General features: G+C 34.8%; 1 protein-coding gene across 1 annotated transcript in view; it reads left to right on the forward strand.

The window, feature by feature from the left end:
* Positions 1-8,888, forward strand: part of BMPR1A (bone morphogenetic protein receptor, type IA) — a gene marked incomplete at its 5' end in the record, with an annotated part of 11,871 nt that extends 2,983 nt beyond the window's left edge. The window contains 8 exons of the mRNA XM_009578732.1: positions 1,469-1,568; positions 2,720-2,819; positions 3,735-3,879; positions 4,634-4,826; positions 5,213-5,510; positions 6,308-6,483; positions 7,248-7,378; positions 8,489-8,888. Coding sequence (XP_009577027.1) covers positions 1,469-1,568; positions 2,720-2,819; positions 3,735-3,879; positions 4,634-4,826; positions 5,213-5,510; positions 6,308-6,483; positions 7,248-7,378; positions 8,489-8,614 — 1,269 coding nt within the window. The remainder of the gene's footprint in view (positions 1-1,468; positions 1,569-2,719; positions 2,820-3,734; positions 3,880-4,633; positions 4,827-5,212; positions 5,511-6,307; positions 6,484-7,247; positions 7,379-8,488) is intronic.
* Between the last annotated feature and the right edge of the window lie 4,504 nt (positions 8,889-13,392).

Below are 13,392 nucleotides of genomic sequence, written 5' to 3' on the forward strand. Positions count from 1 at the left end.
ATAAGCAGTTTAAATCTCTGTAGTTTACAACTGCAATCACAGAATTTTGCATGTTGCCGTTTACCACTGAGGAGAACAGGACTGAACAATCGTGGGTGAGTAGTGACAGAAAGGACACTTAACGGTGTTTGAGCAAAGATTGGAATAGAATCCTAGCTTGTTGGAGTTCTTTGCAAGTATCTGTCAGCCACTGACAAAATGAACAGAGGACATCAACCTTTTACTTCTGTCAGCTGTTTCCTCAGTTGAAGAGACAACTTTATAGTCAACCTAATTGATCTGAGTAGTTTATGTTTTAATGCAGAATTTCTTGATTGTTTTAATTTGGAATTTCTTGTTTTCTTCAGTTCATTTGACAAAACAGCATAATCATAAGGAGTTGTCTTCACAGATTACACAAGAGCTCCCTCAAAGTTTCATGAACATGTACACACAGTTTATAAAATGTGTATATTTTCCTGTCTGACCTAAACTTCTTTTTTCCTTTTTAGAAGAGTTATGTGTCATTAATTGCCTGAATATAACCTGCTTTTGATTTAAAGAGGTATAATTAAGCAGACTGCTGCCTTTAAAACTTCATCTGTTACAAAAGTTGGAACTGAAAACACAGTTAATAAAGCAAGGATTTGTTTAGAAGACAGGGATATAGCACTATCTGGGCAAATGAATGGTACCTTGGCAGACTGGATTTTGCTTTTTCTTTTGTCACATAGCTTACATTAAACAAAGCTTTCAGAGGTAATCACCAGCTGGGTTGCTTCGCACCACACCCCCCACACACACGCCCCAGCCCCCCAAATGCTATTCCTGTTTTGGATACTCGGTTTTAAATCTCTAGGACTTGATTTTCTATATAACGTAGCTGTCAGTAGCACTGCTTTTTGGAAGCAATGTTGACTTCAGTTACAGCTGTGAATGTTTAGGGTTACTGCAAATCAGACCTGAGGTGTCATGATGACCACCTGAAATTGTTCTTGTATTTATATTAGTGTCTTACCTTCAGATCAATCTTCCTTCCCCTTCATCTTTTATATGGTGTTCTGAAGATGTTTTTGAAGCAAACAGTGCTGCTGTGATGAGTGCAAGAGAAAAACATCTAAAGGATTTGGGGTTTTTTTGTCTTAAGAGCAGTATTTATTTAACATACCATTAACTGCTTTTGACCAAGCTTAAAAATTTTGCAATGTGTGAAATAGGAACTTAAGTAGGAACCATCTATTTCTGTGCACCAAGTAAAAAAGTTCCATGAAAAATAAAAAAACGTGAACATAGAACGTATGTACCCAAAGTGATTAGATGATGCCTGTCTGCCACTGTGAAGTTGTCTCATACATTAAATGGTGAACTGTTTTTTTAAATAAAATAGCTTAAACTTGTGTCTGTGCTGTGTTGTATCAGTAGCATCACCTGTCCCCGTCCTAGCTGATCACTTCAAAATCTGAACATTTATTCAATTCTCCTTCAACAGGACTCACCTAAAGCACAGTTACGTCGAACAATTGAGTGCTGTCGGACTGATTTCTGCAATCAGGATTTACAACCAACATTACCACCACTTGATAGTACAGGTAAACAGATCCCAGATGTTCACACTGCTACTAATAAATGCTATGTGGATTTTGTTCTTCCTGATCAACAGATAAAAATAAGGACAAAATGTAATTACAGTATTGCACAGATCTGTTTTTTCCTTACAAAGTAATTTTGATATGAAGCTCTGTACTACACTTCATACTCTATTTCCAGTTTTCCTTTTCTGCCACTTCCAAGTTAATCTTTTCCTCCATCGGTCACTCATGGTATCTTTATTCTCTTACTCAGTTTGCTTATATTGCTTGATCTGCATGTGATCTTTTGATCTGTTTTTGTTCTGTTTCCACAGCCTGTTCTCTTGTCTTTTTAAAATGGTTTTCTTATTCTCTGCTGTGCTTTTGCCATGATGAATGTATCTTAAAAAAAGTATTCTGACGATTGTTAACTGTTATCTGCTGTAAATTCATTCTCTTCTTTCTGTTGTTCCCAGTGTAAATAGTTTGTATTTTCATGCGCTTACTTAGTCTTTGCTAGACAAGTCATACTGGTTTAACTGTTGCTTAATACCTTCTCGGAATCTTACTGCTGTAAATCCTTCATTTCTATTTCTAAGAACAAACTAACACGAGTCAATCAAAACCAACAACTCCAAAACTTCAAGTTAAATGCTTTTTTTTTTTGTTTTCATCCAAATGAAATTATCTCTGCTTTTCTGGTGTAAATACTTACTTTGATACTAAAACACTATAAATTTTGTCTAATTTCGTATGAACTGATACATTATATGCATCAGCTATCTTGCTCCTTTCTGACATTTTGCAAGTGGCTCTATATACTGTCACAGAATCACAGACTGGTTGAGGTTGGACAGGACCTCTGGAGATCATCTGGTCCAACCCCCCCTACTCAAGCAGGACGACCTAGAGCCTGTTACACAGGACCATGTCCAGGTGGCTTTTGAATATCTCCAAGGAGGGAGACTCCACAGCCTCCTTGGCCAACCTGTGCCAGTGCTTGATCACCCTCACAGTAACTAAGTATTTCCTGATGTTCAGACAAAACCTCCTGTGTTTCAGTTTGTGCACATTCATATAAGTGTATATGAAAATATCATACCTAAATAAACTGTTTACAATAGGTATTTAATTAATAGACTTTGGAAACTTGCCTTTTTTTTTTTTAATAGATGGACTTTTTGATGGCAGCATTCGTTGGATGGCAGTGTTGATTTCTATGGCAGTCTGCATAATTGTCATGATCATCTTATTTAGCTGCTTTTGTTACAAGTAAGGAAAGTGCCTTCTTTATTGGCAACATTTTTAATTTCCCAAATGAGTGTGAACAGAGCAGTTATTTTGTAAATGTATTTAGTTAATTGTATGTATTTCTGACAAAAATAGATTGGAAGTGAAATGGTTAATTTCACAGTTCTGTGGATAGCAGTTGGCATTGCTAGGTAAAATGAAATGTTCACAGCATAGAACTTAAGTGAATTTGATCCTTTCCTCTGCCTACAAAGTGTCTAGTTTCCTAAGCTACCTATAACTTTGATGCTATAGCATCCTGTAAACAGGAATATCTTAATGCTTTTTATGTTTTTTGATCTTTAGTCACTTTTGATAATTAAATTGCATCTACTTCTGAGATTTACTTTTGTAAAGTGCTTTTGCAAACCTGAAGCAACAAGGATGTATTTTATAATTTTTCCTTTTTCTGCTGTGTTTCAAAACTAAATAATTGACCAGCTGAGCTGTGGCAATTCACGCAGGTGCAGTTTAAGAGACTATGCCTGCTTCTGTCAGCTCCAGCCCTATGCAGGAAATGATCGTTGTTTTAGCAGTTTCAGCAGAAATATGCATGTGTCAGCCTCATCTGCCATGGTTCAAGGTTCAGTCTGTTAGTTTAAACCAAAACCAGCGGTGTTATACTAGTAACACTGCCTGTGAGCTGAGTATTAAAAATGCTGGTTTTCCACCTGACTCATAATAAACTGACGTGCCTCTACATGCATTACAACAACTTCTTAATATTAAAAAACTGTGTGAATTACATTTCTGAAAAAATGGTACAGTAAAATCTGATTACTTTTTTTTCTTTTAAGAAAACTTGTACATTTAGATAGCTTTTTTCCTAGCTCAATTTACTACATATTTTGAAGAGTGTTTTGGAGTTCAGCTTAACTTCTTGTGTTATTTTTGCAGGCATTACTGTAAGTCGATGGCAAAGAGGCACTGTTATAATCGTGACCTGGAACAAGATGAAGCATTTATTCCAGCTGGGGAGTCATTAAAAGACCTTATTGACCAGTCACAGAGTTCTGGGAGTGGATCAGGACTACCGTTGTTGGTAAATCATAAACTAAGATTTTTCTTCACTGAACTTCTCTCCATCAAATACAAAATTTGGGTTGTACCTAATGTCTAGAACAAAGCAGTTTATCCATACAGTGTGTTAATTATTTAATATGTAGTTACTGTGAAACATACAGTACAAACTAAACATGTACGAAAGCCCATCTTCACATAATTAACTAAAATGAAGTGCAAAATTAAATTATATGTTAGGAAATCTGTTGGCATCAGCAAAATTTTAAGAAAAATTAGAGCCTACAGACCTTAAGATAAAAATGCAATGAATAGATAATAGTTATCAAATTGAGCGAACTCAAAGATATGTTTTTTCTTAGTGTCCACTTTCGATAAAATAGATTTGCTTTTTATTGGCTGATAGTTGTTCATAATTTTTGATTCACCATCCTATATAATACTTGCATAAAAATTTGCCAGTGAGACAGATGACTGTAATTATTTACAAAATAGAAATAAATAGAGTGCAATAGAATGCATCTGAATTAAATAAGAAGCTGAGCTGATTTAATTTTTTTGGGTTTGTTATACAATTCTTCCTTGGAGGCAGCAATAATGAGTTTGAAATGGGAGTAGTGGAAAATAATATAGAACAAATTTTACAATGGGATCAAAATTCAGAGCAATCCAAGCTTTGAGAAGCAACTTGTCCAGGTGCTTTTGGTTAATTGCTGGGTTTCCGTCCTGCGCCTTCGCCTCCTTTTTTCTTCTTTTTAAATTTTTTTTCGCCCTAGGTTCAGCGCACTATTGCCAAACAAATTCAGATGGTGAGGCAAGTTGGAAAAGGACGATATGGTGAAGTGTGGATGGGCAAATGGAGGGGTGAAAAAGTTGCGGTGAAAGTGTTTTTCACCACAGAAGAAGCCAGTTGGTTCCGAGAAACAGAGATTTACCAAACTGTTTTAATGCGTCATGAAAACATCCTTGGTAAGGAAGCAGTGCATTGTTTGGCTACTAGAGGGCTTGTGTGAGGGTGAAGGAGGAGTTCTTAGTGGGTGGCTTGAGGGGTATATGATGGCTTGTATGGAATAACCAGATGGGTGTCCCTTAATGTATGCTTATAAAATGTTATTAAAAGGGTAGAATCTTGCTGCTCTTGGTTGGACACGTGTCTGCAATCTCTTTGCTGGAAGACTGGAATGGTAACCTCATGTATAGCTGAAGTCTGAGCTTTTACTTTTTTAGTTTTCATAAGGGGAACAGGTAGCTTTTGATACAGTCCAAGACAATATAGCTTTAGGAATTCTTACTAAATCTGTTGCATAAAAAATGTATGTACAAATAAATTGTAACTTTGTTTCTATATTTGATAGGTTTCATAGCTGCAGATATTAAAGGCACTGGCTCCTGGACACAACTTTACTTGATTACAGATTATCATGAAAATGGATCATTGTATGATTTTCTGAAATGCACTACACTAGACAACAGGGCTCTCCTCAAACTGGCGTATTCTGCTGCATGTGGTCTGTGCCATCTACACACAGAAATTTATGGGACACAAGGCAAGCCTGCTATTGCACACAGAGACCTGAAGAGTAAAAACATCTTGATAAAGAAAAATGGAACCTGCTGCATTGCTGACTTGGGTCTTGCAGTCAAGTTTAACAGGTAGATGAACAAAGCCTCTGTAATGGGAAAACTTTTGTATAGTTTTTCTTTTTGTAATGTGCTAGATGTCCAATTTAAAAGGAAGTTGGAGTCATTTGGTTGCATGCTTTCAGTTTTTTTCAGTTTTGAGAGTGAAATGCTGTTCTTCCTTTGAGTGCTGGTAAGCATCAAGATGAAAATAGGTTGTTAAGAGAACAATGAAAAGACTCTTCTTGTGGAAAATAAAAGTAGTTTTGTAGAGGAAAGGAAGAGGAGACTAATTCATTTGTTATTCAAAACTGGCCTTTCATAGTAATTGCTATCATCTAGTTTCATTAGAAATTATCTTATAGAAAATTTGAACAGTGTAAAGGGAGTTGAAACTTAATTGAAAAAGTAATGCTATAATAGTATTATTGAATACTTTTTCTTTTTTTTTTTTTTAAAGTTCAATGAAACCAGAGAATTGTTTTTTGCTACAATAGAGCCTGGAAGAAAGCATAAGCCTTTGCAAATAATTTTCTGAGTTGTTACCAAATATACTCATCTTTATAGTGGTTTTTAATTCAGTTTTTTCATGTGTGTTTTCAGTGTCTTGCAAAAGAAGCAATAAACTGTCAACTTCCATACTCACTATCATTTTTCTAGATAATCTTTTTCAGGGAGGTACAATGTATTGTAAGTGTAGTATTGAGAGGGAAGTAAAGAATTTAATTTGTAAATGGGACCTTTGCAGTGTAGTGATTGCATCATACAGGATTTCATACCATGTCTTGTAATAGTCCACAATTCACTAACTTCCTAATATTTTCATATAGTGACACAAACGAAGTTGATGTTCCCTTGAATACTAGAGTGGGAACAAAACGTTACATGGCTCCCGAGGTCCTAGATGAAAGCCTGAATAAAAACCATTTCCAACCGTACATCATGGCTGACATCTACAGTTTTGGGCTGATCATTTGGGAAATGGCTCGGCGCTGTGTCACAGGAGGTAAACTTTTAAATATTCTGTACAAAAACTACCAGGCCCTTGTCTCACTTTAACAGTACTTCTCCAGGAAATAATATAACAAGCCTGCTATATCAACAGGCTTGCATTCTTTAAAAGCAGTAGTAACAGTCTGTCCAAAGTACAGCTTGAAAATCACTGAACTAAACGTTTTTGATTGTTACAATTAAGCATTGCGGGTTTTTTTTCCTTGCCTAAAAAGCAGAGTGCCTCGTTTAGGAGAAATAGTGGGACGCAGATGTATTTCACCCCTGTGCTATTAATAACACTTTTAAAATGTAATTGATAAGATGTTATTCTGTTACACTTTCTTGCATTTCTGGTGTCATTCAGTTTTCTCCTTACGCATATTTTTGTGACTCTTCCTTCCTTTTCTTTCACTCCTCTTTTATGACCTTATAGATCTTTACTTGTATTCTCTTCCATCTTATGCTTTCCCCCTGTTTCTTTGTAGCATATCGTGGATTACAAGATGTCAAATTCTACATTGAGTATCAAAGTCAAAGGAACTACAAGGAATTATTGTAGCTATTAAACTTAATATTCATAATATTGGAGTTTTTCTGGTAAATGTCTGATTGTTATAGTGAAATTTTTGGATTTTTATCACATTATAACAGTGTGGTGGGTTTGCCTTGGCACAAAATTGAGTTAACTTTTGCTCCTGGCTAAGGAAATCTCACAGTAGATATAGAGATTTGTTTTATTTCTTTTAATGGTTCTTGATCTATCATGATTATCTCCAGGTATTGTTGAAGAGTATCAGTTGCCATATTATGATATGGTGCCAAATGATCCATCCTATGAGGACATGAGAGAAGTGGTGTGTGTCAAACGCCTACGCCCAGTAGTATCGAATAGATGGAATAGTGATGAAGTGAGTATGCTGAAAGGAAAAATTAGTTCAGTTTGTTCATTAATATGGAATGGTGTTTTAGTTTAATAAATACTAAAACATTGTAAAATAAGGACTACATTCAGACATTCTGATATTTTGAAAACCTCACAGCAACAACAGGAGAAAGGTATGTTTGAAAGCAACTCAAAATACCGTATTTTTTATATATCTTTTCAGTGATCTAAGGGGAAGGTACCCTTAAGCAGCATCCAAGTGTATGAATACTGCTCTAACTGAGATCATCTTTTTAAATAGTGGAATATTTTTCAGAGTTTTGATTGGAGCTAAAACTTAAATGAGTTTTTAATTGGTTTTATTAGTCTTAATGGATATAGCATATGGGTTGTCGCATAAGGTATTTCATGGGATATGAAGTGATTTCTTGTGTTTGTAGATTTCCTCTTTTTTCTTTTTTTTCTTTTTTTTCTTTTTTTTCTTTTTTTTTTTTGTCTTTTTTACTGGTACATTCCAGGGCAAGCCATGATGTAACTAAAATACTAAATATTAAATACTAAATTTAAGTGTGTTTTTAAAGGGCCACAGCTTGAACACAGTAAACAAGATGTAACTATTTCACATAGCAAGCTAGATATGCCGTATCCTTTCTTCCCCAAATCCTTGATTTCTTTTAGGAATTCCCAGTTTTTTCCATATTATTTTTTGACTGCTGAAAGAACTTTTGCCACATCTTCATTTTCAGTGAAAAAGTTCTCTACAGTTTTTCTGCCATATATATGGAAATTTTTCTGCTTGTTGCTACCATTTTTGTACCGCTATTCTTGAGTTGTAATGATAAGTTCTGGTAATGCATCTTTGTGAAACTAAAGAAACACTTCAGTTAGTTCCAGCTACTGTAATACTAGGCAATGAAGGGGAGGAAAAAGAAGGGTTGGTTGGTGGTTGTTTTTTGGGGTTTTGTTAGTTGATCTGTTTATAATAGTTCTCTATCAGCAATTTTGCAGAAAATGTAGAAGTTGCACATTTGGACTTAAAGAGTTCTGTAATTTGGGCTTGACAGTGAACCAAAATTATACACCTCTCAGGTCTGTCAGTTGTTACAATACTGTTCCTTTGGTTTTTATTTTACAGTGTTTAAGAGCAATATTGAAATTAATGTCTGAATGCTGGGCTCATAATCCTGCCTCAAGGCTCACTGCCTTGAGGATCAAGAAGACACTTGCCAAGATGGTGGAATCACAAGATGTAAAGATTTGACATAGTAAATTGACATTGGAGAGCAAAGCTGGACTCCTAGATCTTTTCACTCAAACATGGGTGAGACCTATGTGGAATGAGGAAATAACTGAGATTCAGTATATTTTCTCAGCACACTTCTACAGGCTGCTAATCAAATCTTTCAGTACTTCATAGACTGTGATACTGAGAGCCTCTATACACTACATGCTACGTATATGGACAGCCTTGATAAAATACACGTTTTGTTTTTGTTTGAGCTGCATTGAGACTTCAGTCATACTTAGTGAGTCTCCAGTAAAACTCTGGGTACTGAATTGAATGTTCAGATTACAGTGCTTTCTGTGAAAGCCTAACAAGCTATATGGATTCAACAGAGATGGAGAATATAAGCTTTTTTTGCCTTCTACCTGATAAAACCTAGTCAATCCATACCAAGTTTTTGTGAAACAGCCTGTAGGTTATGAATCTGTTTGTGATACTACTCAGTTTAACAGTTCCTTATGCCTTTATGTGTGTGCCAAGATTATTTTGCTGTTATTTGGAATAGATAAACCATTTAAATGAACAAAGTTTTATGGTCAGGGCTCCGTGCATTTTGTGGCTCCACAATCAGAGATTTGCTACAGAATTTACTTGCCATTAAGTTATCTTCCAGAATTTCAGTTTTAATTTTATTTCTATTCTTGTCTTGGTCACAAGGAGAACTGCAAAAATGTGAACCATTAATAAAATAAGAAATGCCTACCTGAGTTTGTAGAGAGCTTGAAACAATCTCTCTTGGAGGTATAGACTGCTTTGATCATCTCACTCACAGTCTAGTGGGCTCCATAATTGGATGACTATGAAATTTGGCATATTTTCCACAATGCCACACGCAACCAGCATTTTTGCTGTAGAATACTTTACATCTTAACAGAAAGACCATTGATAATGTGTTTTGCCTTTCTACTTTATTGGGACTTACTGGTAGGTGTCTGTCATGCTCAGAACTTTTTTCCATACAGGAAGGAATCAGTCAGCTGTAGGAGCATGCTTTTTCATCATTTGACAAAACTAGGCAGAAGATAAGTCTTGAAGTGCCTGAGAACAAGTCTAATTTACAGACAGAAAAGAGAGAAGGCAGGAAGCGCAGGCTAGGCACTCAGAAGATTAGAGAATACAGTAAAGACCAGGAGAACTGAATATGTGAACTGTTGAAGATAAGATTCACAACATGCAGAAGATACTGAGCTGGGTTGCCCTGGTGAAAATGCAGGAGGCCACGTCTGTGGGCCACTTAGCGGACAGTTACAAAATTCAAGATCTGAGACGAGGTAAATCAGTGGGTGTTTCAAGTTCTGTTAGGCACATTTGGGAGCAATGGCATTGAAAGATAACTCGTGAAGATAAAGTTAACATAATTGCAAAATTTGGTCCTACTGTGCCAACTATTTGGCATGCACAGGCAACTGTAGTTCCCTCCTTTTCTTCACTGATCCAGGCAAGTTGGTTAAAAAACCAGAACTCCTCCATGAGGTTACTGTAAGGCAGAATTACTGATTTGTAACTCCTTTGGCACTTCTACTTTGAAGTTAGAAAATAGTACCATAACTCAAGTTGAAGCTTCAAATGCATGAATCATCAGAAGAATGAACACACAGTATTGGAACCATTGAACTTATTTGATAATTTAAGTGCCTATAACTTTGTACTGTAAATCTTGTTCTAGATAACTTTAAAAAGGGAAGTTATTTATACGGTGTGTTTTGTGCTTTAGTGGGGAAAAAAAGAACAAACCACCTAGTCCTAGGTACATGTGTACAATTAGATACATGCGCACACACACACATATGCCATAGTCGAGATTTGAAGAAAAAAGTTAGGAATAATATTAAAATTGATGAAAAAATGTTAAAACTTCAGATTGATTTATGCCAGATTATTTGTTGTCTTAAAATATGTACATGGAGATTGTTTTGATATGTCTTCAAATTTCCCTTGAAAATACAACTGATAGAAAACAATGTAATGCAGAACTAATGTGATTTGTGAACAATTACAATCTTCTAACATGTTATTTTTTTTGTTCTAATTCTGTAGTTCACATAATGTAAATGGTCAGGCAAAAGATTGCAGTATTTTTATTTTCTATTGTGATGTACAGACTTTATTTAACAGTTCTACATATTTTATAGAGAACTAGCTATTTCGAGGGACATTTCTTTTTTTAAAAAAAATAAAGTCATTACTTTTGTTCAGTAATGCCTTTAAGTATTAATATGTATTCTGGCTGAAAAGTTCATAGGTGTGTCAACAATGATTTTAACTTATTTGAAAACAGCAAGAGATATATGATATTGTGCCACAATCCTCATGATAAAGGGCTTTTTAAAAGAACATTTCTCCGTCCATTGCCAAGAAATATATAATGAGTTTGAAATTGTTAATCATGTCTTTGCGCATAATTTTTGCACAGGTAGTTGGAAAATATTTGGTATGAGCCAAAAAAAGTAAGGGATAAGCTTTTTTTTTTTTCCTTCGCTAGGATTTTTATCAATAAGAAGGAAAAATGTTTATGTAGGTACCCTGCTAGCTTAAACTTTCAGAGCATGGAGGTCTATTTAAATTAACCCATTCCTATTTAGAATATTTTTTTATTTCTTTTCGAAATTGCTACAGCATTATTAGCTGTAAACTTGTTTTGTGAATTTTTTAATTCATTTTTCCCAAGTCTTCAGGGAGCCATTGCTGGAAGTGTGAATTTCAATAGTTTTTAATTATTCACTTATTTTCTCCTCCATTGTTTAGGCATTTGCAAGGCAATAGGATGGTGATCTTTGATAGACATTTTAATACCTGAATTGATATATACATTCACTTTAACACAGAAGTAGTGAACTGACTGCTGCAAAGATAATCTTTGAGAGGAAAAAAAATCTTTTCGCCTTAAGCTTAACCTTAATTTTTCAGCACTTCAGTTACTAGATTCGTACTCAAACATATCATGCATATGCGGTTGTCATTGTCCTGAACAGGAGCTGCTAGGTCTTTAGCATTCCATGATTCCCTGATATTCCAAAAAATGTTATCGCTAAAGGACCTGGTTGCATAAAGCACTTGAGCACGTCTACATTCCATGCGAAGTCATTCACTGTTTGGAACCTAAGTATGTCTATACTGATATTTTAGCAATCATTTGGGGAAAAAAAAACCTTGGCTCAAAGCTAGACCTTTAATTTTTACATAATTAAGCATACTTAGTGCAGATTCTAAAGCTAAGTTGTTGCTTTATCCAAAACTGTGGAGTTCAGAAGCCTTCAAGGTCAGGGAGGATAATAGGATTCTTCTGTTGGAGTGTGATTAATCTCATTTTGTTGGTCAATTTTAAGAATTTGTCATCCCAAAAAAAAAAAAAAAATCCCCCAAAACTGGCAAATGTGTTTTCATTCTTTTTTTTTTTAATATAAAAATCAGAAGTGTGGAAAATATCTTGGAGAGTATCAAGACTGTGCCTTGGAAGTTCTTAAACACTCACATATGGAGGGGTTTTTTTGTATTTATTTAACCTCCTCCATGTGATTTCAATTAGGTGGAAAATAATTTGAGTCACTTATATAATTCTTATTGTTACAGCAACTGAAAGGAAAGCTTCTGTGTTCCTGGTTAACTTGTAAATTCCACAAGAAACTTGATATTCCTACAGAAAAATGTACGCTTACATTTTGAGTTTATTCCGAGTTTTATTCAATATGTAATTTTTCCTGAGTTTTCCTCAAGAAACTGACAGTTTTCCCAATATCTATCACTTTCCCCAATTATTTTCTTAATTAGTCTATTTTGAGGTATTGAATAAAATGTAAAATTAATATTTTAAGTTACCTCCATAGTAGTCTAGAATCAAATGTTAGATCTTGATCTAAATGACCATTTGAATGTGTTTATAAAACAAATCATTTGGATACACTTCATCTACTCTGTCTTCACAGACTGTATTTTAATGATCTAAAATGTTTGAAAAGCAAAGATACTAAGTTAAAAAGCATTGTTTGGCTATTGCAGATATTTTTAAAGGGAAGTTACGTGCTCATCTTCTGTCAAATATTAGAATGATTTAGCACTTCCTCATTCTTTTGACAGTGCCTCGGAAGTCAAAAGTCTTTATCCTGTGCCCACAATCTTTTATTCCAAATAGGGGTGATGTCTAAAAATGGCTGGCAATGTTGCACGATACAGTGCTTTATGGAGCCATGGTGTATTAGCCTTGGTTGTTATAGCAGAAGTATACTTACTTCTAATTTTTGAACAAATCTCATGTAACTGTTGCTTTGTAATATTTTATCTTGAATGCAATTATAGAAGCCCACATCATGTAGTGACATTTGTGCTCTGACATGCCATGCCCAAAATGGAATGTACTATATTGTATACAAGAAGAATAAATAACATTGTAGTTAACCTAGAGAAGATGTAAATAAAATATGAAAGAAGAGTGGAACAAGACAAATGGTCACACTCTTGTGTGTTATATGCCAGAAGTGTAGAATACTCCTTTAAAAATGTAACACACTAATGTATTTTGTACAGCATCTGCTTTAGAAGGTGCCTTATTGAGTTTACCATGAATTGCTTGTTCTGTACACAGATTATGTCCAATGTATCATTTTTAAGTAAATAACCTTATTTTAGTACACATTAGTTATGTGTTTTGTTACTATAAGATTTTGCCTTAAAAATGTAATGACTTGGAAATCATAATACTATAACTAAATAATTCCCTACTTTTTAATACCTTGTTTATGGTTGTGTCCCCCACCCCC

Source organism: Fulmarus glacialis, unplaced genomic scaffold (assembly GCF_000690835.1).
Source record: "Fulmarus glacialis isolate BGI_N327 unplaced genomic scaffold, ASM69083v1 scaffold7305, whole genome shotgun sequence".
Taxonomy (NCBI): Eukaryota; Metazoa; Chordata; class Aves; order Procellariiformes; family Procellariidae; genus Fulmarus; species Fulmarus glacialis.